General features: G+C 36.3%; 1 protein-coding gene across 1 annotated transcript in view; it reads right to left on the bottom strand.

The window, feature by feature from the left end:
- RNF180 (ring finger protein 180) overlaps window positions 1-27,872 on the bottom strand; it is a 184,298-nt gene that overhangs the window by 102,696 nt on the left and 53,730 nt on the right. Inside the window, exons 3-4 of the mRNA XM_077897978.1 lie at window positions 27,044-27,139; window positions 24,483-25,442 (exon numbers count right to left, since the gene is read on the bottom strand). Coding sequence (XP_077754104.1) covers window positions 24,483-25,442; window positions 27,044-27,139 — 1,056 coding nt within the window. The remainder of the gene's footprint in view (window positions 1-24,482; window positions 25,443-27,043; window positions 27,140-27,872) is intronic.

Below are 27,872 nucleotides of genomic sequence, written 5' to 3'. Positions count from 1 at the left end.
CAGTCCCTCCTGCATTCAATTACTGTACTTTTTGGATAATTCATGTTTGAAACATTTTGTCTTCAGGAGGTCATTACTTAAATCCTACCTCGGCTTTTTTCCTCTGCCACTTCTTTTCTGGGTCTCCTCATACCTACAGATGCCGTCCTCTTTAAAGCCCTCACCAGATTATTTGATATTCCTCTTTCTGATCTCCTGATTTCCAGAGAACCTGCCTCAGTCTCCACAGTGTACCCTGAAGAGTAATCTCACTAAAATGCAAACCACCATCAGTGCCTCCTCAGCATTACCCTGAGTCCACTCCAGCCTCGCCCACAACCTTATCAAGTCTTTTGTCTAGTCATACTGAACTATCTAAGATTCCAAGAAAGAACTAGGTTAATCCCTGTCTCTGGACTTTTCTTTACATTACACTTAATGCCTAGGCTGTTCTTCACCACCCTGAATAACTGCAAAAACCTTTCATCTTTCAAGATAACTTACTAGACTGCTCAAGCACCATGTCTCCTATGAAATAGTTTGTCTTTCTCTGGTAGAACTGATTACTTTGCCCCCGTTGGTCTGATGAAATGCCCATGATTATTTTATTTCCATTTTCTCCCTTCAGTAACCTAGGTTCTCCAAGAAACAAGTCATGCTTCATATATTCCCATATCTTCAGTGTCAAGTACGGTGCCTGACAGATGGCAGCGGGTTTGCTCCACAAATCTGTATTGAACTCAATTACTCCTTTCAGCCACTTATTTTTCTCTTCTTTGTTCTGTGAGATGATTCTACTGAGAAGTGTTGCTGTGCAAAGCTGAGGAAAAGCAGCAACAGTGGTAGACCAGTCAGTGGGCTCTCAACACTCAGAGACTGACTGACTCCTTTTGAACAGGAGATGTAGGGTTTGAGATGAAGAGGAACAGTCACTATCCATCAACAACCAACCATCAAAGCAGTGTTTTTTCAACTGTGGGTTTTGACCTATTAGGGAGTCAAGGAATGAATTTAGCAGGTCAAAAGAGTATAGAGAGCCCTGACAAACAATTCTGACAGTGACCATGTATCCTTGAGACATAAAAAAACCTCTTCCTTTTAACTATTTTTATGCATGTAGAATGAAAGAATACCTCCAAGCCCTGAGCAAAGAGCAATATTGATTTACGACTGCAATAAAAAATCACTTAAATCAGCAGGCTGGGGTCTTCTATATTCTCCGATTGTAACTGGGGCCATGATCCATTTCCCTCCCACCGCCATCTTCCAGAAGCACTCCTTGGAAATATTAGATGTTGCCTTGTTCTCCCCAGTTTTCTTTCCCAAGAGCTGAAACCTCAGTCCTTCCTGTGGTCTCCCATGTAATGCAGCTTTCCCCACTGTGTTCCACCCTTAGCCCCTTTTAACTATTTTTCTGGATTTATTTTCATTCATGACCACATGCTGGCTTGGCTTACTTCTGGCCTTCAACCCAGTCCGGCCTGTTGAAGAGTCTGTCTAAACAGCCTGCCACTTCATATGGATCGTGCCATGCCCTCATCTGGGCTATAGTGTTACGATCCCAGCTATGCAATCTATTCGCTGGATGCACTTTTCTTCAGGTGTGCTCTAATCTTATTCTATTAAATTCCACCAGTGTAAAGGATAAGCGTATTTACTAATTTTGGTTCTTTAGGAACTATCAGAAGCTCTGCAACTGTTTCAAATACTATAATTAATTTAGCTACAGTGCAAAAGAAAGCTCTATTATTTATTTATTTATTTTTAAAGATTTTATTTATTTATTTGAGATAGTGAGAGACAGCACGAGTGGGTTGGAGGGACAGAGGAAGAGGGGGAAGCAGGCTCCCCACTGAGCAGAGAGCCCAACATGGGGCTCTATCACAGGACTCTGGGATCATGAACCAAGCCAAAGGCAGATGCTTAATGACAGAGCCTCTAGTTCTACTTTAAAACCTACAATGAATTTGATTTTCTTTATAAAAGTGAGTGGTTGATTGTAAGTTGAATCCTACACTGTAGTCATAGCACCTGGTATACAATTCACAGAAAATGTTCCTAATTTGCTAACTTCATAAGAAGTACATTTATGCAGACATGCATACAATGTATATGTTTATATTCCTTTAATTTTGTAAAGATTAGCTTTTGAGCTTTCATTTCTGAACAATTAATTTTTATGTAAACTCCACCTTCCTGAGACAGTCCTAATTTTATACATCACTGAATACTTTTGTTTTAATGAGTAGGAGCACTGATTGCCAGTTTAACAACAACAAAAAGCTTACATCATTTAGTCATCCAAATATTACCTTCACATCCAAAGTCACCTTGCTATTTTGAACATAATCTTAGCTACTTTTCAGAAAAAAAAAAAATTCATTCCTGAGGAAATTATAAAATACATAAACAAACCTAGTAAGAGCATATATCTTAATAAATTCTAAAAAAGCAATAAAAGAAGTTTTATTTAAAAGTAGAATTTGGAAGGATACTTGTTCTTTGGTATGTTTAGCTTCTTTAGCAGTAAGAATAAATATTTTTGATGAGATTTGAGCAAAGTAAGTTATTATTTACATAATACACAAATGACCTGAAAAGTAAGTACTTTCTAAAACCCGAACATCAGAAACATGTGAACAGTCAGAAACTCATATATACATGTTGACCCATAAATAAAGAAATGCAGATGCAGGACAGTATCTGTAAAAACTTGTAACATATGAGCATCGTTTTTAATTCCAAATATAAGTGACTCAAAGGAAGACATATAGTAGCAGTTAGTAGATGCAAGACAGATGGCCGCCAAATGAGGCCCACGGGCACTAAATGCAGTGATAAGGACCAATCTGTGTGTGTGTGTGTGTGTGTGTGTGTGTGTGTGTAGGGTGGGGGTGGGTGGGAATGGTGGTATTAAAAAAACATAATAAATTTATAGATAAGAATCTACTTCTATAATAAATTTATAGATAAGAATCTACTTTTATAGACTAGTATTTAGGAACTATGTGAACCTTATTTGTAGGTTATGTCAATAACAATCCTTTTAATATGTCATAGTTAAAGCTTTACTCAACTGCAACATATTGTTAAACATTACCTTCCTGTGATTATTTTAAAACATTAACAACAGTGCTTTTGTATCTCAATGCTACCACATACTTGCTACATGACTTAGATTAAATAGTTACCTCATCTATAAAATAAGCATTCCTATGTGACATGGTTATTGTGCAAATTAGAAACAATATATGTAAAGTGCCTCATGTTCTTCTCTTAATCACACAGCGAATAATCAGTAGTTTTGGGATTTAGGGGTTTGAATGTAGTCAAAAGCAAAATTATTACTATTAGTACAACTATGGCACCATCCTAAATCCTAATACAGGTTTTTGAAATAAATAATTTTATGTGGGATTTTTTATATAATAAAAGTAAGAGTAAATATTCCATTTGAGAAAGCTCTCCAACATGCATACACTAAGCCACACCTGTTCTCGGCTATTTTACTTTTCATTATTTGAACATTTACGATTCATAAGTGATCGGTGAAAAACCATTCAAGTCAATCATAAAAGAAGAGGACAAGGAGGAAATTAGAAACTACTTTATTTCATATTCCCCAAACGATCATTAACTGCCTATCTTGGCTGGACCTATGAAGCATCAAGACAAAAGACTCAGGGATCTTGCCCATTAGAGGCTCACAGTCTAGTAGCCACTAGGGCTCCTGAGTTCCTGTTTTCTTTCAGCTCCCAATGCTATGTCTGAGCATACATACAATCTGATGGGGTGCTACAGGTTATAAGCAGGGTGCTTATAAACAGGCTAGGAGACAGGGAAGTAGCTAAATCTGCCTGGGGTAAGTTGACCAAAGATTAACATTTGAAACGAGGGTTGAAGAATGAGGAGGATGAGGAGAATGAACAAAGAGCTATAGAGTGGGAGTAAAATGTGGAGTGAGTGTGGACGTTAACTTCATAAACAAGGATTCATAGATTTTTAAGAAAGAGACTGTTGTGACCAGGTATGTGTTAGCTGTAATTCATGAAGAGGATAATAAGGGCTTAACACAGGGCCTCACACGATGGGAGCAGAGGGAAAGAGATCATTTAAAGATAGAAGGAATCAACTTTAATAACCAATTATGAGTCTGATAACAAATAATATGTGGGTAACAAAGGAAATGGAATCATGGAAAATTCCCAGGTTTCTAGTTTTGGCAACTGGTTCAATGATGCTATAAAGTTAGATAGAAAATCTGGAAAAAGTGGTAACAACTTTGGGGTCGTCTATTTTGGAAAACCTCAGAATTGTACCTGGATTTAGTCACTACAGTAATAGGTGTCTTTCACAAAATAAGTGCATAAACCTTTCTCAGAGTGTGGCTACCTTTGGCAAATATATATATGAAGATTAAGGAGGGGCTGGGCGTGCCATTTATTTCTTGTTGTATCAGCAATTCATAGGTATTTTTTTAAAAATATATTTGGAAGAAAAAAGAAAGATCTTTGTAAATATTGGTAAAATTTTAGTATGTTTTCTTCCAATGTTTTTCATAACTGTGATCAAATTATCTACATATTTTTTTATACCCTGCTTTGTTTCCATTTAATCTTATGACATAACCTTTTGAAGGATTAACTAAGCAAAAATCCTCTGAGAATTATGGTAAAATGACAAAGGGTTACTGCTATTTAGAAAGCCCAGGCATATAAGACTGTAAAGTTAGAAAGTTTAATATCTTAGTAATGCCACTGGCCACCCTATTAATCTTTAACTAAAAGGGAGAAAATTCCTTACTAGTTGAATAACAAATGGGGAGGAAGAGACATCAGTAGCATCGATCCATCAAATTCTGACTTTCTGTGAATGAGGCTCTACGCACAGAAGAAATCAAGGCTCCGGTGTACAAGTTCAAGGCTTGCACAAGAGCACACTGCTAAACTGTCAGTGGAGCCAGGATTTTAAATCTTAGTCTGTTAGGACTTCTGGTTCTGTTTCCAGTATGCTATGCTGCCCCCCTCAGTATAAACCACAAAGAATGACACATTTTCTGAAAAGGCCTCGGGTATTCATTTGGAATGCAAAGAGATCATTCAGGGCAGTAAGTCCCAATTCCAGTGGCCATGAAGAAGAACAGGGCAGGCGGAGTGGGAGACTACGTGATTCCAGGGGCCCTTCTCAGTTCTAACATCTGTGACTCTGCAATCTTCCCTATGGCTTCCCAACTCCTATTTTCTTTCAGCTCCCAATGTTATTAGTTTTTCTGCACAGATTTTGGTGCATGTCACCTAATACATACTGGATGAGAAACAAGATGTGAGGTCTCTTCTCAGAGGCTTGCACGCAATTCTCCTATCAGCTCGTGGAGAGTATGCACAACGGCCCACGAGCAAAATGTGGCCCACTATGCCATTTGCAACTATAATGCTTCTGAATGGTAATTATGGTTAATTTCTCATTGCATTAATTTTTTAATGTCTTTCGTTTCTAGTTTCCTTAAAAAATTATCTGTGTTGGCTATTTCCTATTTTAGTACTTCACGTCGCTTTAAACTAGAAGCATAATTTGAAAAATCCGTAAGGCCGTGAACGGCCTTTATCAATTGTTTCACCTAATTTCTGATCTACCAGCACAGGTACTGCTCACTTAAAAAAAAAAAAAAAATGAGATAATGAGCAGTATACAGTGAAAACTAAGATAGTGGTTCAAAATCCTGGCTGTACATTATTAAAACAACATAGAGAGCTTTTTACACGTTCTAATGACTAGGACAATTCTAGATGAATTTAATAGGATTCCCAGGGAGGGCAGTTGAATATAGGTATTATTTAAAAATCTAAATAAATAAATAAATAAATAAATAAATAAATAAATAAATAGAAATCTCCCCCACAAAAGTCCATTTAAGCCAAAGGGGGAAAAGTCATCAGAGGGCAAACACTTTGGATACAACCAGTTTCCCACGGAGTTTTTTGGATGAAACAAAAAGACAACTGAGGATTAACTCTTAACATTCTAAAGTGCACGACACTTATAATATAGATTATCTGCAAAGATGGCCCTAATAACTCCTCCTAAGACTGTCTCCATGTTCCTTCTCAATGTGAGGAAGGAATGTTCCTCATCAAGAAGAAGAAGAATCTGCTTTTTCACCTGTGAATCTGCTCCACCCTCATGATCTGCTTTGACTAAGAGTATATAGTAAATGTCATGTTCAGTGACTTCCAAGACTAGGTTTCAAGTGGCCTACAGCTCTACTCTAGCCATCTTAGAAGGCAATGCTGCCATAGGAAAATCCTCAAGGATAAGAGATCACATGGAGAAAGAGGGAGAACTCAAACACTGTCAACCTACTAATGAGTGAGTTAGGCCATCATGGACTTTTCAGGCCAAGTTAAGTGCCAGATTATGCGGGCAAGACAAGCTTTAGTAGTAACTGGCTGATCCTAGCCCAAACTGCTGGACAAAAGATTTGGGAACAGAAAAAATAGATGTTGCTTTAAGCCAGTACGTTTTAAGGGAGCATTATAGCAAGAGATAACTAATACAGTAGTCTTAATGCATAGTAAATATTTAAGAGAAAGTAATACAGTTTTTCCTACTTCACCAAAAGTAGTATTTATGTGCTCTAAATACCTGCTTGTGTATTTTAAAAGGCAAGAGGGGAAAAAAAGCATAATTTTGCAAACTTAGTCTTCCTCTGTTTATAATTCTGTAGCATATATTTAGATTACAACTTGAAATATAAGATCAAAATGTAAGAAGAGACTTTTTATACCAGAGAACAAACTACTGTAAAAATAATTTCATATCATTTAATGCACATTCAACATTTAAAAGTGTGTGGATTTCTCACTTCCTATATGAGAAAACTCTTAAGCCTCAAAACTTTTTAATAGTCATCTAACACAAAGTATATACTTGGGTGAATCCACAAAATTACTCGGAATGTTGTCAGGTTTTCAATATATTGCCTTTTTTGCAAAAATTCACTAAATTCATTTAACAATTACTTATTGTCTATATACAAAGCATGTCTTAGATGTTATCCAAAAAAGTTTGGTTTGGGTCATTTTTCACTGACTTTTAGGAACATTTAACATAATAGAGGATATTAGACAAATTTGGGGAGTTATAGCTATAGGGACCATCATTTCTGCCTAAATAAGTATGAAAGACTCCAAGAAACAAAAAAAAAGTTCTTTGAATTGTGCCTTAAGAGATGATCAGCATTTCAAAAGGATGCTCTTGTTCCAGGAAGACAGGCAATGTAAATAAAAGCACAGACTAAAACTAAGAGATGAAAAATTTCCAGAGGACAGTAAGCAGTCCAACTTGGCTGGAACATACGGTAGATTCATAGAAACTCTGGAACACAACTGACAGTAGATCTGCAAAGGCATGGAATGGTACCCTAGACAGATATTTTTCCTGTAGGCAATTGTAGTCAAAGAGGTTTGGGGAGATGACGGTAAAAGGAACAAATGTGGAGCTACAAACAAATTAATAGAGATTGAAAAGTAAGAGACGACAGCTGGGAGGCCACTGAAATCATCCAAATGCAAAGAATCTTATCTATTGCTGTAATAAACAGTAGTCCTGGGAGTAACAAGAGAGAGAAGCGATATAGGAGGTATATGAATAAAAGCAAAGGGAAAGTTCTAAGGACACGGAGGCTCTCCACAGGTAGTGGTGTGATGATGCTGGGCACAACTCCTCAGATGCACCAGCGTTCAGGAAAATAACTTTTAAGTTAAGCTGTCAAGTCCCGGCAGCTTTTTCTCCTCCTTACTGCTCAGCATCAAGGTGACTGCACGGAAAGGAAATAATGCAGCTTGTCACCAAGGGCGCCAAGAAATGCCCCAAGGCTGTATTTCTCAGTTAAATCCTCTGCTCCTTGGGAGCTCTATCCATTGGTTACTAAAATCTTCTTAGGAGACACAATATTGGTACCCCACTGAATTCCCCCAGGGCTTTTCGGTGCTCCCCTGAAGCAGAGTCCCTAGGCATACACCACCTGTACCCTGGTGCTTAGATCTTTGGTTTTAGCTTTCATGATACATCATCTATGTCTATTATCCAAGCCACAAGAGTCTTTAAAAATACGGATGCTTTAAATCGGTCTCTAGATTTTTTCTGCACAGCAAACTAGACTTTTTGTGTCTCTTTACTAGATTATCCATATACTGCTGTAACTGCTAAAATCTAACCAGCCAATAAATTCCAGAAAGTCATGTTAGCCAAAATATTTTACTTTTTTAGGCTTGACTGACACCTCAGAACTTATAGTACAATAATGATAATAATAGCTACCAATTATTGGCTGCTCCTTATGTAAAATGCATGTGCTCAATATTGTACAAACATTTCCTTAGTCTTACCAATACCTTATAAAGAATATATTTTAACTTTTTGCATGGGAAAATCAAGGCCCAGAGAGGGTAAGTAAACTCACCTAAGTGATTACCTGGCCAGTACCGTACAGAGTCTGCCCACAAGTCCATGGTTTCAAACCACCTTACTGCACTAGTTCCCATTCTACAAATGGGGCTCCAAGGCCTAAAAGAATCATGAGATAAAATGGAAAGCAGTGGATAGAGCACAGTGATTGAGAGCAGAGATTCCTAAGCCTCACAGCCCCAGTTTGAATCCCAGTTCCACCACTTATTAGGTGGGCGACCCTGGACAAGATATCTGACTTTTCCTGGTAAAATGGCAATAATAAGGTAACTACCTCATGGGGTTGCCGTGAAGATTACATGAATAATATATTGAAAGGGAATGGGCTGGAACCTGGCACAGGGTAAGCGCTATGTGTTTTCTATTGTTGCTCATCATCATTACCATTGTTTGACTCCAAAGTAAATCTATTACCAACTAGAAATCAATCCTTTAAGTGTGACATACCATTTAAGGAGGTTTGTTAGCTTCTTTTCCATTAATATTGATCTTATGACTTTTGATAGATGTAGTCTAGTGACATCAAGGAGAGAGGTTTAAACTTCATCTTCATTTAACTTTAGAATGAGCATCTACAAGTTAGCAATTCTGTGTACTGGAATTAACTAGGGTGCTTAAAAAAAAAAAAACTGTCTAGGGGCCTGTTCCAGACTTCTGACACCAGAATCTCTGAGGGATTATAAAAAGCTCCCCTGCTGATCCTGATGCAGCTGGTCCAGAGATGAGCATTTGACAACCACCATACTATGTAATTGTTTGAGGCATAAAGAAAAACCTATCTAGAGAGATTAAAATCTCTCTCTCTTCTCTAAACGTGTTACTGAGATCAAAGTGTATCAAGAAGCCAAAAATATAAACCTTTATGCTTTGGGAACCTTGTGCAAAGGAAGTCATTATATCCTCAATATTTATTACTGCCTTGTGGAAAAGAGATTCTTGGCATTCAGTATGACAACAACCACCTACCAGGTGCCAGTCGAGCATTGTGTACAAGGATATTTTTCCTTTTCAAGTATGCAGCCCTGAACTTTGACAAAATCTAAGTTAAAAAGCAAAATATCCTAAAGCTGAAACCAGTCACTTTAAAATAAACGGATTGGTTCCTATAATTTTAAGTGTGCTAAAATGAGCACTATTCTTTGGCTCGCAACTACCTAACAGCAGCTACAAAGGCTATCTGCTCTCTTGGATGGGCTGGCACATTGTTTCCTTTTCTTTCCTCTTTAGGCTTAACCCAGGAGTAAATGCATTCACCTAATCTAGGTTAGATGATGGCATTGCATGAAAGTGAGGGACTGCAAGGAATGCTTCAGAACCTGCGAGAAGAACAAAATTCAGCAATTTACTTCCGAGTAAGCAGGGATTCTTTATCCTATCACAACGTACACTGTTCCCTCAACCTATTACTAGTTAGTTTAAAGGCTAACTCAAAGTTCTGGCTTCAATATCTAGCATAATGTTTAGAGACCTAGATAACTAATGGGTTAACTGAAAGAGAACTCTTACCAAACTAAGCATATTTGTGGCATCTCTTTCCCATTTACTTTACACCATCTGAGAAGAAATTATGAGTGTCTTTCTTTCACATGGCACTTAGTTGTTTCAAATAATATAAAAAACAACTTCAGGAAAACTGGTCTTTCAGGGTACTTGGGATGTCAGTAAGTACAAAAAACTAACATGGACATCCAAAATGAAAGCTATCGTTTCTATCATTGATACACCTGTAGTCTGTGACTACTGTTTCTATGGTCTGAAATGGATCCTGGTAGTCTGAGGCCTTGGTACAATCTTGTGCTACTTGGGAGTTATTTATGTGCCGAGAAGAAGCGCTTTGTTGTTCAAAGCTCCTTTAGTCAGGAACTTGCAGGCATGAGGTAAGGTAGACCAATACTACCTTCAGTACCATACCTTGACCCAACAAGTCCTTGCTCTCAAGCTGTTGTCTCTGTCCAGAGCCCACCAAACCTTTTTAAAAATGCATTGTGCCTCTTATTTTTCTTTTTTTTTTTCTGATTCAGCTCCTCCATACAAACTTTTTTTTTTTTTTTTTTTTTTTTTGCTCCTCCATCCAAAGTTAGTTGCCCTTTCACCAATTTAGGAAAGACCTAAAGGACTAATATAATCGCTTCTATCAAATTATGATAGTAATGTCTAATATAGGATTAATTAATTATGCCCCTGGAACACATATTCATTTTCAGAAACTCAAGGAAACTACAGAAATGAGCAATGTGGAAAATTCCAGGGAAGGTCAGAGAAAACACTCATTTTCCCCTAAGCTTTCACGATCTATGATCGCTATTTCTTCTCTCTCAAGATTTACTTAACTCATAAATTCCACTAAAACTGTATGGGGTAAGCAGAGTAATCTAATCTCCTCCTTCTACCAAAGATGTCAATATCCCAATCTCTGGATCCTGTGGGTATGTTTCAGATGGAGTTAAATTTGCTGATCAGATGACCTGAAAATAAAGAGATTAGCCAGGATTAATTAGGTGGCCCCAATGTAATTACGAGAGTCATTAAATGGAAAAAGGACAAAAGAAGAGTCAGTACCAAAGAGATGGCATTATAAGAAAGACTCAACAAGCCATTGTTGGTTTTGATGATGGAAGGTAGGCATGAGCCAAGAAATGTGGGCTGCAGAAACTAGAAAAGGTGAATAAAAAGGTTTCTCTCCTACAGCCTCCAGAAAGTAATGCAACCCTAATAACACTTTTGCTTTTAGCCCAGTGAGACCCATTTCAGACTTTTGATCCCCAGAACTATAATAAATATGTGTTGTTCTAAGTAACTAAATATGTGTAAATTTGTTATAGTAACATCAGGAAATGAATACACCATCAAGCTACACAGAGGGAGCTAGCACTCTGATTTCCTTAAAATACATGCTTGGTATTTTTCCGACTGGATTATGCTGCTGCTTTAAAGAAGTTGCCTCATTTGTATTTGCTGGTAATTAGACAACATAGACAGATGATCAACAATTGTTGTGCCAGGAGACACAAGGGAAAAAAGAAAGATATAAACAACTATAAATAATGTCACTTACGCTGTAAAAGTATCTTTCAATGTTCAACTGGGCAAAAACATACAATTAGTGAAAAGAATTCATTGGCTGGTATGGCCTTTTTCTGGATATTTTTTTATTTGAGAATAAGGGAAGGATGGTTTATCAGACGGAAGTCAACAAAACTCTGCTAAACATCAAGGTATGAATGGTTTGTTGTGATCTACTAGCTTATATCATTGCACTCCCCTCTGCCAGTATCCCATGCCACTGATTTTATCCTGAATTTAGGGGACACGCCCATTTCCAGAAAAAACGATACCTGCCTCTGGAAACCTAAACCAAAGAGTATCTATAGCTTCTTTATCCCAAACATTATCACAGAGCAGCTGTTTTATTCCAACATAGTAAGTACCAGTGACAATGATCGATTTCTAGCTGGTGGCAGCAAGGGAAAGCATGCCTGTTATTTTGTAAACTCCTTCTCACGAGGCACAAATTCTCTTACTGCTGTGATCTGACAAGAGGCTAAAATATATACCATTCCATACTCTTAGCCAGCATATGAAATTCTTCGACGGAAAGAAATAGTTTTGATTGTTTCCCGCAAGAGGAAATTTGGTGCCCTCTGCTGTTGGAAGACTAGAGGATACACCGTCACCTTTACAAACTGGCACTGGAGAGGGTCATAAAAACACTCATGGACTGGACCAGCTTATCCCAATATAGACATACAGTTACTTTCCAGTGGAAGGGTATATAGATACGTAGTTATAAAGATCCAGAGTTATTTTTTTTTCAGAGTTATTTTTAATGGAAATTTTTGCTCTTGGTTTATCACTCAATGTTTATTCTGAGAGAGTATTAGACAAGTACTATTAAAAACCTGAGCCTCGTAGTTAGAAGACTCCTAGCCTGGAGCATCAAGCTTTACAAATAGGAGAACAAAGATGAATGGTTTAAGATTTTGCAGCACAAGTACTGGATTAAAAGGGTGATATTATTAGGGTGGTATGATCTATAATTGATAAATTTATGGTGGTATGATTTATAATTTATAATTGATTCTTCAGCTGCGTTACGAAATGTGAGAAACATAAGAAATAGGATAAAACCTAAGACAACATCTGTGGAAAATACTGGGCGTCTTCAGAACATAACGAACAGAGTTGTAGCCCCCTAGATAGCACCTCCAATCATAGTCTCCCTCCCTCTCAGAAGTACTGACTCTATTCAATTTGACGTTTAAATGACTGGCATGTAAACGTATTTATTTTATTTTATTTTTTTAGTTTCCTGTACTTTCTCTAACACTGTTAATGCTGCTTCTAAAATTAAAAATTACCTTTAAATGATGACTTTGTTCCAGAAGGCCCAGGGGAGAGCAGTTACCACCGGTCATGCAGAGCCAGGGGGAGGATGCTAGCCACCTCCCCAGTTTGGGGGCACATGGAAGCTGCTGTTGTAAGGTTGTCATGCATGAGAAGAGTGGGTGAGATGGATGTCTCAACACTGGACAGTTTCAAGGAGGTTGGAGCAGGACAAGAAGGCCCTATGATTTTTTTTTAAACTAGTTAGTACAGAAATGGGATATTGAGGGACCACCAGTGGACAGTGTATATAACACAGTGGTTAATGTGGTCAATGAAGCCAAATGTGGAGTTTTAGAATGAAAACCGGGCAGTCTTCCCAGAGCACACAAGGCCCCAAGAGCTGAAAGCACAGTCTAGTCCTGTTCATCCAACACACCTAGCACTAAGCTCAGTCCTACGTGTTAAGCTCCAATTTTCTCTAAGTGTCACTCTGGGAATAGCTTACTGGTGATTCTGTTTTTTTTTTTTTTTTTTTTTTTTTTTTTTTTTTTTCCCTTCCCCAAACAAATCAGGCTTTTACAAAATTTGGGAAAGGACAGCACACATCATTGCCACTCTCCTACATCTGCTGCTTCTTCAGTGTGTGAAGGAGTCACTGTCTCCATGCTCCCCTGTCCTGTCCAAGATCTTCCTTCCCCCAGTTCCCTCCTGCTCTAGCAAGCTAAGAGCTCATGGGGAATAGGTGATCCAAGAAAAACAGTGTCCTGCACCTAGCATAAACTTCCAACTGCTCTTACCATCACTGTCACCACTGCACACTCTCCATTCCATCCCCTCCCTCCAGCTTGCTTAGTCAAAACTCTCATCCTCTTAATACCAGACTAAGAAAAGCTACGTGAATATACCAAATGTTACTCGGACAGATGTATTTGTACTGTTTTTTTCTACGTGCCAGGGGTGATATTAGGTGTTAGAAGAGAAGATCAAAATAGCCTGTCTTTTCCAGTAGGGTTCTTATCTAATCCCTTCTTGGCCTGCTTCTAGGCAGCCGCCTTTCCTCTGTATTTCTGACCTACTTTTAATCGCCTTTTGTCGATTTCCCTTCTTTTCAACAGTTCTCAACTCTCGGTAGATGGGATCGCTTGAGAAGATATATTCTATGTATATATATATTAAATTTAAAAAAAAAAAAACACAAACACAGGTGGTGATGCCCAGTCCAGACCAACTGAAGTATAAGCTGATAGAGGCCGGGCAATAGCAGTTTGAGAAGTTCCTCAGAGGATTCCAACCTGCGGCCAGGGTTAAGGAACCAATGTTAGCCAGGACCCTTAAATCACTTCTGTGCCTGAGGCATTGGCTATTTCATTTATTTGTTCAATTCATGTACTGTGTGTGCAACCACTTAAGGAGCTCCTACCCCACACCTAGCCTAAAACTACTCAGCAGCTACGTGGCATCTTCAAAACCAAACATATGTTTCTGACCACTCCTTCGTAATTCTTCCTCAGCTTATTATTTCTCTTCTCTTTTCTGTCACCAATCTTCCCACTTCTGCACAAACTTCCTACCTTTTTCCAATCACCCTGGCTTCTTTGTGACCACTCTGGGATTCTCTGGTGCATCTCAATGTCTTGGCCAAAACAATGCTAGATTAAATAAGTGGTTGGCCAAAATTCACCAGGATATGACATTCCTGCAAACGCCTAATAAAAAAGATTACTGATGTTCCTATGTGTCTCTGCTTCACTCAAAGGTCCCTGAGTGGAGGAATCATATTTCATTCAGTGCTGTATCCTCAATATTTAGCAGTTATTGACCAAGAGTGACCTACCCAATGAACATTAAATGCAGAAAAGGAGGAAAGAAAAATAAAGGTATGTGATAATGTTTTCTTAATCATCTAAGAATGATAAAACATGAGGAAAATCCCTCCTGAGAGGTCATGGTATCATGGTTAACAGCATGGACACTGGGATCTAGATCACATACTATGTTTGTGGGCCTAGGGGACCCTCCAGTAAAAACTGTAGGCATTGAGTCTATAATAAGCTTTCCTGGTATATAACATTGAATGTGTTGTCACAACTTGTTGATGGAAGAAGTAAGTTCATTCTATGTAACTCAATGAGGAGAGGACCATAGAAGTTTGCATATGGTTTCTTCCAGAATTTGCCCTATGCATCTTTTCCTTTTGCTGATGTTGGTTTATATCCTTATACTGTAATAAAACATAGATGTGAGTATGACTATAGGGTGAGTCCTAGGAGTTCTCTTAGTGAATCATCGAATGTGGGGGTGGTCTTGGGGACCCAGGACACAATTTATAATCCCAGTTTAATCGTGAGAAAACTATCAGGCAATTGTAGTTGAAGGACATTTTACAAAATTGCTAATCAGCATTCCTCAAAACTGTCAAGGTCATCAAAAACAGGGCAAGTCTGAGAAACTGTTAAAGGCAAGAGGAGTCTAATGAGACATAATTACTAATTGTAATGTAATGTGGTACCCTGGATGAGATCCTGGAGTAGAAAAAAGAACTTTAGGTAAAACCTAAGAAATTGTGAATGAGGTATAAACCAGCTAATAATAATGTATCAATACTGATTCACTAATTGTAAATGTACCATAGTAAGTTATTCTTTTAAAATATTTATTTACTTATTTTATAGAGAGAGAAAGTGTAGGTGTGAGCAGGGGTAAGGGCACAGAGAGAGAGAGAGAGAGAGAGAGAATTCTCAACTTAACTCCCTGCTGAGCAGGAAGCCTGACTCGGGCTCAATCCCAGGATCTGAGATCATCACCTGAGCCAAAACCAAGAACCGGACACTTAACCACCTGATTCACCCAGGCGCCCCACTAACATAACTTACTAATAATAGGGTAAAGTAGGTGTGAGCATATGGGAAATCTCTGTACTAGCTTCACAACTTTTATATAAACCTAAAACTATTCTAAAATAAAAAGCTTTTATTAAAGAAAATTCTTTATCACTTACTGTGTTCAGAATATTGTGCTAAGCATTAGAAAATTTAGATCTTAGGGGATCCCTGGGTGGTGCAGCGATTTAGCGCCTGCCTTTGGCCCAGCGCGCGATCCTGGAGACCCAGGATCGAATCCCACATCGGGCTCCCGGTGCATGGAGCCTGCTTCTCCCTCTGCCTATGTCTCTGCCTCTCTCTCTCTCTCTCTCTCTCTGTGTGACTATCATAAATAAATTAAAAAATTTTTAAAAAAAGAAAATTTAGATCTTAAGGTAAGGGAATTATTAATTTAATGTAATTTTTCTCCACAGTTATTCATTAATCTATATTTTGAAATCAACTGAAATAGCAGGAAAACAAAGTTAAGGTATTTCTTTATGCCTACTTAAATTGACTGCTTATGTATATCCTATTATCTCACTAGATGATGACTTCCTAGAACACAGAAACTATTCAGAAGAATCAACTTACTGAGCAAGCACTAAATGTTATTTCATTAATAAAATGAAAAGAGTTGGCCAAGAGGCAACATAAAAACATGCCCAATATCATTAATCATTAGGGAAATGCAAATCAAAAATGCAATGAGATATCACTTCATACCTGTCAGAATGGCTAAAATGAAAAAGACACGAAATTACAAATGTTGATGAGAATATGTAGAAAAAGGAATCCTTATGGGCTGTTGGTGGGAATGCATATTGGTACAGCCACTGTGGGAGAACAGTATGGAGGTTTCCCAGAAAATCAAAAATAGAAGTAGCATTTTATCCTGTAATTCCACAAATGAATATTTGCCCAAAGAAAATAAAAACATTAATTTGAAAATATGTATATAACCTTAGGTTTACTGTAGCATTATTTACAAGAACCAAGTTAGAAAAGCAACCCAAGTGTCCATCTATCCATAAACAGATGGATAAGGAAAATGTGGTGTGTATGTATACGTACATGTATATGTACATGTATACACATATACATACTTATGTATATGTATATATATGCACATAATATATATACATAATGTAATATTACTCAGTCATAAAAAACAATGAGATCTTGCCTTTTGCAACAACATGGATGGACAAGGTATAATACAAGTTATAATACTAAGTGAAACAAGTCAGTCAAAGAAAGGCAAACACTATTGATTTTACTTGTATGTGGAATTTTAGAAACAAAATAAATGAATAAACAAAGAAAAAAAAGAGATAAACAGAAAAATAACTCTTACATACAAAGAACAAATTGGTGGTTGCCCAGAGGGGAGGTGGGGGGGTGATGGGTAAAACAGGTGAAGAAGATTTAAAGTGTACTTATCTTGATGAACACTGAGCAATGTACAGAATTGTTGAACTGTTATATTATACACCTGAAACTAAAATAACATTGTATGCTAATTATATTTCAATAAAATATAAGGAAGGTGATGAACTGAAATAAACTGACACAAAGCAGACTGAGAAATATCACTGTGTCTCCATATATGACTAAATGTCATGATATTCTTTCCTAAAAGACCATTTCATGACCAAGTTTTTGTGTTTAATGAAACCAGTAAAATCTGTGACATGTAGCTTTGTCAGATTTTCATCACTAAGGCATTTTTCTCTCGATAAACCATCAATTTTCTGCTGAAGGAAGAGAAAAAGAGGAATATCTGTTCAATATGTAGATTACTATTATAGTCCAGATACACAAAAATTCCTCCTTTAAGGGGACAATCAATTTGGAATATGATTTGTGCATAATTTGAAGATGATTAATCAAGTGATAAAAAATTAAATGCACTCCTTTAAAATCTATACAAAGTTCAAAATGATCACCATGTACAAAACCATGACAATGAAATTTAGTGCCTTTGTGGAAAATATGTTTCTTTTAGATAAATCCAAATAAGCAGGTCTTTAATATAATTTATCGGCTTCTATTCTTCCCAGTGCCTAAATCACACCTTTATAATAATACAAGTAGTCTTAATTCACTGGGAACAAAATAATATAGTCATTGTAGATAGTTCAATGATTTATTACAAGCTATGATATTGGGTCAATTATTTCATATTCTCATCCATAACACTCCAAAGAAGAATGAGGTAAACTCCCTGTTCATAATAATTTCCTGTGGGCTTTAAAGAGATATTTTCTTTGTATTAAATTTATTTGCATATTAAATAGATGTAATATTAAAAAATGAAAACACAATAGAATAAAACGCTGTTATAAAAGACGTTTTTAAAGATTTTATTTATTCATGAGAGAGAGAGAGAGGCAGAGACACAGACAGAGGGAGAAGCAGGCTCCATGCAGGGAGCCCGACTTGGGACTCAATCCCGGGTCTCCAGGATCACACCCCAGGCTGAAGGCGGTGCTAAACTGCTGAACCACCCGGGCTGCCCCTGGTTTAAAAGATTCTAAAAATATTATGCAACTATACTAGAAACACCTTTTCCCTCAATCCAGAGGAAGAAATATTCTCCCCAGAAAGCGATTTTTGATTAATTTCCTCAAAATGCTAGTATTTCAATCTTTTCATGATTATACTAACCACTTAGACAAACAAGGTTGGCCAAAAGAAAAAAGTCTCAAAGGAAATTAGAAAATAGTTTGAACTCAATTATAATAAAAGTACAACGTAAAAGTCATAGGATGTAGCTAATGCAGTAACTAAAGGGAATTTTACAGCATTGAATGCTTGGATGAGAAAAAAGGATTTCCACTCAACAAGTTTCTATCACAAAGTATTTTTACTAAGAGGAAAGAAAATGAAAGAAAGATAATATTAAAGGTTAAGAGCAGATGATAAGTATTTAAAAGTAGCAAACAACAGAAAATATAGTTGAAACTCAGGGCTAGTTCTTTGAAAAGATCAATAAAAATTGATAAATTTCTAGCAAAGCTAAAAAAAAAAAAAAAGAGTGAGAGAGAAGATACAAACTGCCATTCGTTATAAGGATTTTCAAGGGGATATCACTGAAGACCCAAGAGACACTAAAACGATTTTAAAGGAATATTATGAACAATACTAACTACATACAATACTAACATACAATACTAACATCATTTCAACAACTTAGATAATTCATTGAAAACAACAAACTACCAAAACTTACCCAAAATGAAACAGATACAAAATTGTCCTGTAACTACTGAAGAAATTGAATATATAGTTAAAAAAACTTCCCAGAAAAGAAATTCTCAGGCCCAGGAAGTTTCATGATCAAATATTTAAGAATAAATGACATGAATTCTTCAAAACATTTTCCAGAAAACTAAAGGGGAAAGATGACTTCCCAACTCCTTTTAGAGGCCTGCATTATTCTGATACCAAAACCACACAAAAGCAGGAAAAAAATACAGAAAACCTCATGCCAATATCCCTCATGTACAGAGGCTGGGAAAAAACTCTCAAAAAAGTATTGCAAATAGTAGCCTGTAATATATAGGAAGAAAAACACAACATAATAAAGTGGTGTTTGCTGCGGTACTGAAAGAATGACTCGGTATTTGATAATCAGTATTAACACTGAAAACATATAATCTTATCAATTGATAAGAAAAATCATTTGACAAAATTCAACACCCATTCATAAGAAAACTTTCAACAAACTAGGAATATAAGGAAACTTCCTCAACCTGGAAAAGGGCAGCTACAAAACACCTATAACTAGCATCATACTTAATGGTGAGAGACTGAATGCTTTCTTCCTAATATCAGAAAAAAGACAAGGATATCTGTTCTCCTCATCTCCCCTCAATATTGTACTGGATGTTCTAGCTACTTCGATAACAACAACAACAAAAAAAAAAAAAATAAAGAAAAGAAAAAGAAATTCCAGATCGGAAAGGAATAAATAATGCTGTATTTATCTGCAGATACCACCTAAGTAGAAAATACAATGGAATCTTTAAACAATTATTATTCTTACTATGTAAGATTTGAAAGGTTGTAAGCTATAAGATCAGTATACTAACTCAATTTTATTTCTACATGTTATCAATGAACAACTGGAAATTGAAACTTAGGAAAACAGTATGATTTTACAACAGTATAAAATATGAATACTTGTGGATAAATCTGACAAAAGATGTCAAAGATTTACACTTTCAAATGACAAGATACAAAGTCAAAACAAAAAGCAATTGTGTTTCTGTACACTAGCAATATACAATTTTAAACAGTTTTTTAAAAATTAACAACATCATCAAAAAGTAAAAAGGTATAAATCTAACAAAACATGCACAGGTTCTGAATGCTAGAAAGTGCAAAAATATGGATGAAAGAAATCAAAGACCTAAACAAAAGGAGAGACATACCATTTTTGAGGATTAGGGAAATCAACATAGTAACAATTTCAGTTTTCCCTAAGTTGATCTATAGATTTCATATAATTACAATCAAAATCCCAACAGGATTTTTTAAGTAAATACAAACAGGCTGATCTAAATTTTACATGCAAAGGCAAAGAAACTATAATAAATAAAACAAGTTTGAAAAAGAACAATTAAGTTGGAAGAATCACAGAATCCTATTTTATGACTTATTAAAACTACAATAATTAAGAAAAAGGACTCCTGGCAATGAGAGAGACACAAAAATAAACCGAAGAGAATAGATAGTCCAGAAATAGACCCACACATAGACAGCCAATTGGTCTTCGACAAAGCTGCAAAAGCATTTCAATGAAGAAAGGTCAGTGTTTTCAACAAATGGTGCTAGAACAATCAAGCATCTCTATGTAAAACAATGAACCTCAACTGAAACTTCATACTTCGTTAAAAAAAATAAATAAACTCCAAATAACCATAATTCTTAATGTGGAACTTATAAAACTTTATAAAACTTTTAGATGAAACCACAGGAAAAAGCCTTTATAAACTTGAGTTAGGCAAAAGAGTTCTTTAGGTATGACACCAAAGGCAAAATCCATTTAAAAATTGGAAATTAGACTTCATCAAAACTCACTATGTTTGCTCTACAGGAGAAGAATTGTTAAGAGAATAAAAGGACAAGCTACAGAGAAAATCTTTACAAATCACCTATGTGATGAAAAACATATCCAAAATATATAAGAAACTCTCATAAAACACAAGGAATGCAGCCAAATTTAAAATGACCAAAATATTTAAACAGACACTTCACTAAACAACATATACAAATGGAAAAATAAGCATATGAAAAATGTTCAGCATCATTAGGAAAATGCCTCAGGAAAACGCAAACTAAAACCACAATATGATATGTCTACATACCTACTTATATAACAATTTTAAAAATACTGAGAATACCAGGTGTTAGGATTCACAGCAAAGGAAATTCTCATATAGTGTGTCTTGGAATACAAAATGGTATAACCACTTTCCAAACTGGAAAACAATTTGACAGTTTCCTATACAGTTAAGTATATATTTACCATATGGCCCAGTATTCTCACTCCTGAGTATTTACCCTAGAGAAATGAAAATTTAGGTCCACATAATAACCTGTGTGCGAATGTTTTTAACAGCTCTATTTACAATTGCCCAAACCTGGAACAACTCACCTATTTTCCTAAGGTGAATGAACAAACAGTGCTTTATTAATACGATAGAATACTACTGAGTCACAAAAAAGAACAAACCATAAGTATATTCAACAACTTGGATGAATCTCACAGGCAACTGTACTGAATAAAAGAAGCCAGTCTCTGGATGCTACATACTATATGAGTCTAATCTTATAACATTATATTATTATTTTATAACATCATCAAAAAGACAAACTAAAATAATAGAGAACAGATCATTGGTTTGGGGAGATTAGAGACAGGACAAGGATATGATTATGAAGATATAATCAAAGAACAGTTATAGGCACAAGGGAGATTTGGGGGGTGATGGAAGTGTTCTGTATCCTCCCCCCGCCGCCCTGGTGGTTGTTATATGAATCTATCTGTGTGTTTAGGTCATAGAGCTATATGCCAAGAACAAAGGCATAATAATTACAAAAACTAAAGCATAAACCCAATAAGACTCTGGCGAATAAAAAAAGAGGGTTGCTCAGCACTGTCTTTCCCCAGAGTAGAAGCTTAATTAACATCTGTTGAATAAAACACTGAAAATCCGTTGTAGTTTCTGTTTTGATATTAAACTCATTTATACCCCTAAGCTTCAAAAATTTAAATACGTTTTCTAGTGTCATTAACATTTTCTATCACAGTACCTGCCATATAAAGGTGTCTAGTTTGTAAAAAAAACAAACAAAAAACCTATTAAATATACCAAATGAAAGTCAGAAATCTAGATATTTCAACTAATTATTTTAAACTTAAGAAAATTATCATTAATAAGAGGTAACCTTTCCTTTATTTCTTGTATGCTTATCTTCCTTTACTTAAAAAAGGGCAGGGAGTACCTGGGTGGCTCAGTTGGCTAAGTGTCGGACTCTTGCTTCAGTTCAGGTTATGATCTCTGGGTCCTGAGGTCGAGCCCTGCTTTGGGCTCTACATCAGTGGGTAGTCTGCTTCTCTCCCTCTCTCTCTCTCTCTCCCCCCGGCCTCACCCCCTGCCCCTCCTTCCACTTCTATGAGCACTCCCTCTCTAAAATAAATAAATAAATCTTTAAAAAAATACAATATAAAAGGGCAGGATCTGCACTGAAGTCATTACTCAAACGCATGGTATGTGAAACATGTATTTGATTAATATTTAAGGAGGTAACTACTCCTTACTAAACATGGAATGAGGGAAGCCTGGGTGGCTCAGCGGTTTAGCACCTGCCTTTGGCCCAGGACATGATCCCGGAGTCCCAGGATCGAGTCCCACCATTGGGCTCCCTGCACGAGGCCTGCTTCTCCCTCTGCCTCTCTCTCTCTGCGTCTCTCATGAATAAAAAAATAAAATGTTTAAATAAACAAACTAAACATGAAATGAGCTGAGGAGCTAAGCCATTAATTGATCTCAAATATTAAATCTTTCCAGGATTTATCTTCTTGCTTGAATTAGCAAAACTGTTAAAAATTCTGCTTTTGGGTTTTAACCGCGGTCTGCACTCACATCACTAACTCGTGTCATTTCCATGCTGCTACAGACTTTTAAATCTTCTTTGCTAATTTTCTTTGGCATTTGTTTGTCAGTATCTCCTGTGCAACCAACCAAACCTACCAGGTTCCTGCCATATGACTCCCTGATTGACCTGCCACAGATCTGACTAGAATTCCTTCTTTCTGATCCGTTAGCTCAGCAGATTGCCTAAATCACACGCATGTGAATGAATACAAGTAACTTTCTTTAAAAAAAAAAAAAAAAGATACCGGTCTTGCTTAGCTCTAAACTATATAAAATAGTGTTCCTATGCTGAAAAATAATAATATAGTTGAAGGTTTCAGAAGTACCCAGTTCAAGAATTAAACACATTTTTTAAATTGTAAAGATGTATTCTGCATATACTTAGAGTACAGAGCAAGTATTATTTTTATACTTTTTCAAATTTCTATTTGTTAGAGAATTATCTTATAGCCCTCCACATTGTTTTTAAATTAGTCTTTCTGAATATTCATTTAATGTATGATCATCTCCAATTTATCTGTGGATTTAAGCCAAATTTTCAATAAAAATATTGTATTTTACAGCTTTGATAAATTAACCATGAAGTATATTATAATGATGCTAAAATATATTCATTCTTTACATTCTAGAAGATATGCTTTGGTGCCACATTACACCATCACTTGCAAATAAACCAGACTACAATGCTCTTGTCAGCATCCAGTGAAAAATATAATAATTACCTATAATTATACTATCTAACCAAACGATGAAAAATAATTAACCTGATTGAAGCACTCGATGTAGTAATTTTATTCTATTCAGTCTATGACTAGGATCATAAGCAATGAGTTCACTTAATTGTTTAAAAAATGAACTATTATGCAAAGTTGCAGCTTTCTATATTTAAGCTCTGAAGACAATGTTAATATTCAGCGTACTGATTAATAAGGATTGCTATTTATTATAAACAAGTATGTAACAAAGGCGATTTGCAAAACTAGTTTACATAGAAATATACTGGTCCTCAAACTTCAAATTTTCACGAGCACCTCATTCATTGGCTTTAATTGGTCTCCAGAGCACCTGCAATTTATTGTTCAGTACCTTCACGTAACCACTTTTGAACATATCATTATAGGTACAGGAATTTAAATCATAGAGAAGAACTCTTTCCTATAAAATTACAGTAAGGGTCAATTATTATTAAAACGAATTTCACAAATTAGTGGAGTTCACCATATCTGGATCATATGAGTACATAATTACATAATGCTCCTTGAAAATATTCACTTAAGCTAGAAGAGGTGATAGTCAATGAATTTCTCACTAGAATGAATCAGAAAAATTTCTTTGTTCCAACCTAACCTGAAAGAAAATCACTGCAAATCCTGCCACCGTGAATAAATTTAAAATGTATATGACAATCTCATCTCCCTATCATGCGATTAATATTCATGTAAAATGTTAGAATTGAGAAAAACTTCACAAAAGGACACTCTCTAAACAAATGTGAACACAGAGCCCGGTTTAGACTTGCCGCTGATAAGAGAGGTGATGATTATTAAGTTCACCCAGACAGAAATGTCATTTTAATGATCATGAAAGCCATGTTTTTGTAGTATAGGTATTCAGTTAGCTCCTCTCTCCAAACCCTGAGATTTATAAAACAGAATGTTTAATAAGCTCTTCAAAAAATTACCTGCTTCTGTAGCCATCTTTCATGTCTTCGTTGCTTCCTTCTCAGATTTTTCAACTTGCTCCTTTCTCTCTTACTGAGCCTCTGATTAATGGCACCCAATGAGAAGCTGCCCGAGCGCAGGAAGTCCAGTGGAGAGAGGTGCTCTTCCTGGTCCGGGGCCTCCAGCACGCTCCTGCCAGCTGAGGGCAGGTCCATCAGGAAAGTCAGGTTGTTAGAGCTAGCATGGTCAGAGTACCCTGCAGAAGCTTCTAGACCACACTGAAATTCTCCTCCTCTTTGTGTCTGGGTCTCACGGGGAGCCACTGAAAATCTTTGCAGCAGCATGCTAGGATCAAAATTGGATGAAATCTGAAAGGAACAGTTATTTTTACTAGATTCTACAGGCAAGCCCGAGAGGTGAATAGGCTGTGTTTCCTTTAGCCTGGGACAGGCAGTAGTCTTACTATGTATTTTATAAAAAGTGGGTAATAAAGTCAGTTTCTCACTGATGTTCAGATCCAAACTATGTGACTTCCTATGAAAAGCTCTTGTAGTGCATCTGCCCGTCACAAGCTGAGGAACAAAAAGCTGGTATTTTGGATCTGATGCTTTGAAGAGCAGTCTTTCATTCTTCATCTGAAAATATGTTGACCGTACCTCCAGGCAGAGTGCTTCTGTTAATCTTCCAGGGCCATTATTATTTTGGGCCATATTTAAAAACCCGTGATTTCTGTTTCTGGAGGCGCCACCTGTCAGCAGAGTTTCCTTGTCACAACCTGACTGAACTCTAGGATGTGACAAGTATTTCAGCGATGGTCTCATTAGTCGGCCTGCTCGTGTTGGCTGATAATCGGTCCAGCTCTTAGAGAGATGTACAGCTGCAAGCTGGCCACAGGAACATTTTGGAGTGCTGACAAAATTAAAGCCCCCTAAACGGGCCCCACAGAAAGGGCAATTCAGTTTTCCAACTGTCCACTGGGCCTACAGGTAATAAAGGAAAGTAAGACAATGATTTCATTGTAAAGTAATCAAAGAGCATGTGGGTTGTATTTTTTTTTTAAAGCCAACCACATGAAAGTTTTCTATGCCACAGAAAAGGCTGGCTTTCGGTTTTCTGATTGGTAGACAGAACAGTAAAGGGAAACAAGTTTCCTAATAAATAGAGATAAGCAACTCCGAAGTTCTAGAATGATAACATATTGCACATCACGCCCAACTCAACAATACTCCTAAGCGTTCTAAAAGAGCCTCTTAAACAATAGGTTGAATATGGATACAGTGTGAACTAATGAAAAGAAAAATACACGATGGAACCAGGAAGCAAATCAGTCTACAGAGCTTAATTTGCAAGTAAAATCTCACAGAAAAGTGTCTGTTTTGATACCCTTCTTGCATACCAAACACTGTGGGAGGGAACTTTACCCAACCAACAGAATAAAGCTCTTCCTGCCTTTTTACATACAACCAAAGATATTGGTTGCATACATAAGAGTGTACTTTCTATATTCAAGTGGGAAATTAATAATGAACTGGTTTAAAATTATTTTTTTCAAGAGAGGTAGTGAAATATCTGCAGCCTCCTAATACATTTTGTAAAGTTCTGGACACTTTAAAACCAGCGCATTGGCGTGTTCCCAGGAGGTCATTACAATGTGAGAATGAATGCAAAGGGTATCTATCAAATGTTATTTTTTAACAACAACAAAAAAGTCAGTGGAGAATAGCAACTACATTTCTTTCAAAAATCATTTAGTTTTACTTTTCTAATACATGAAGTTGCTTTGAATTGTGAGAAATAATAATACCATACTGTTAACAAGGTGGGTTCCGGCTCTTATAATATTTCATTAAGGAGCCTAAAAAAACATGGTAATTTGGTGTTGACTGTACACCGGAAATCATTAATCATCCATTTATTTTATAGGTGTATGCGCACATGAGTAATATAGGCTATTTTGTTTACTCAGTAGTATTTTGTTTACAATGCCTCATTGTATTGTTCTCGGTGCTGGAGGTACAGTAATAAACAAAAGAGAAAACCGTCTGACTTCATGGAGTTTTTATTCTAGTAGGGGAGCTAGGCAATTAATAAGACCAGCTAGCCGTATACGTATGTGGGTAAGTGTATATGTGTGTGTGTATTTATGTCTGTAATTATATATGTCATATATGCCTGTGCATTTTTTACAAGTACTATATATAATTTATTGTATGTATATGTATGTAAAATTAAAATAGCTATATAAACCAGAGAAGAGAGAAAGGAAGTGCGAAGAATAGGAATACTGGGGAAGGGCATAGGCAATGCCTCATTGTGAATAAAGACCTATGGAAATAAGGGAAGTGGTAAATAACTGTGGGAAGAGCAATCAGGGAAGGGGAAATAGCATGATTTAAAGTCTGAGATAGAAAAATACCTGGAACACTTCAGTAATAATGAAGAAGCCATAGGTGTAATCAAGAGTTACAGACCCTTTCTTATCTCTTGAAAGAGTGTATTGAAGAAAAATAGCTCTAGAATGAGGACAAAAAATCCTGAAAGTAGCAAATTCCTAATTTTACTCAGAAACCAAGGAACTTACTTTTTGTATTAGGCAGTTTATCCATTCTGGAAGAGCTTCTATGTCCATGTGCCACACATGACAAATACTTTGATCATCAGCAGAATGATGTCTATCCTGTTGTATCAAGATGCATGGTATTAGTACCAGTTCCAGATTTATTGGAGTAAAATACAAAAATATAAATTCAGTTTTACCTAGGATGAAAATATACACTGGGCTCCCCTTATTCCCATCCCCAAAACAAACCCACAAAAGCAAAAAAAAAAAAAAAAAAAAAAAAAATTAAGGAAATAACTGCTCTTGAATTAAAAAAAAAAAAGTCCTGCATTTCATTGATTTCATCAAATTAAATTTAAAATTTAGCAACAAGTCACTCAATAGACAAATTTGGCACCCTATTCTTTTTCCTGTGAGAAAAAAAAAAATAATGCCATTCATGACAACTTTCCCAGGCTTTTAATCTCTGATTCCATGTGGACTCTACTAATGATAGAATAAAGAAATTGCTATATAATCTATCAAGAAACTCAAGAAAAGCACAAGAGGATTGGGGAGAAGGATAATTGTATAGATTACTGGAAAAGCCCCAACTAAATATCAGCTGTATTAAAACAAAGAAATTTCAGAGCAAGACACTTTTGGCTTTCTGCAACAGATGTGTAGAAATCAAGGTGATATAAAGGCAAAACTGCATACATATCAGTAAAATGCAGGGCAGGCCAGTATGGAGATAGAAGACTCTTTATCACCTTAGTAAACCTTAGGCCAATTTATCTTTACTTCTCTGAGTCTCAGTTTATTCACCTGTAAAACACTTCCAGATAATTCTAAGATCTCTTATGAGTAT

The sequence above is a fragment of the Canis aureus genome, chromosome 5 (assembly GCF_053574225.1).
Source record: "Canis aureus isolate CA01 chromosome 5, VMU_Caureus_v.1.0, whole genome shotgun sequence".
Lineage (NCBI taxonomy): Eukaryota > Metazoa > Chordata > Mammalia > Carnivora > Canidae > Canis > Canis aureus.
Note: the sequence above shows the minus strand (reverse complement) of the source record. Positions and strands in the feature narration are given on the sequence as shown.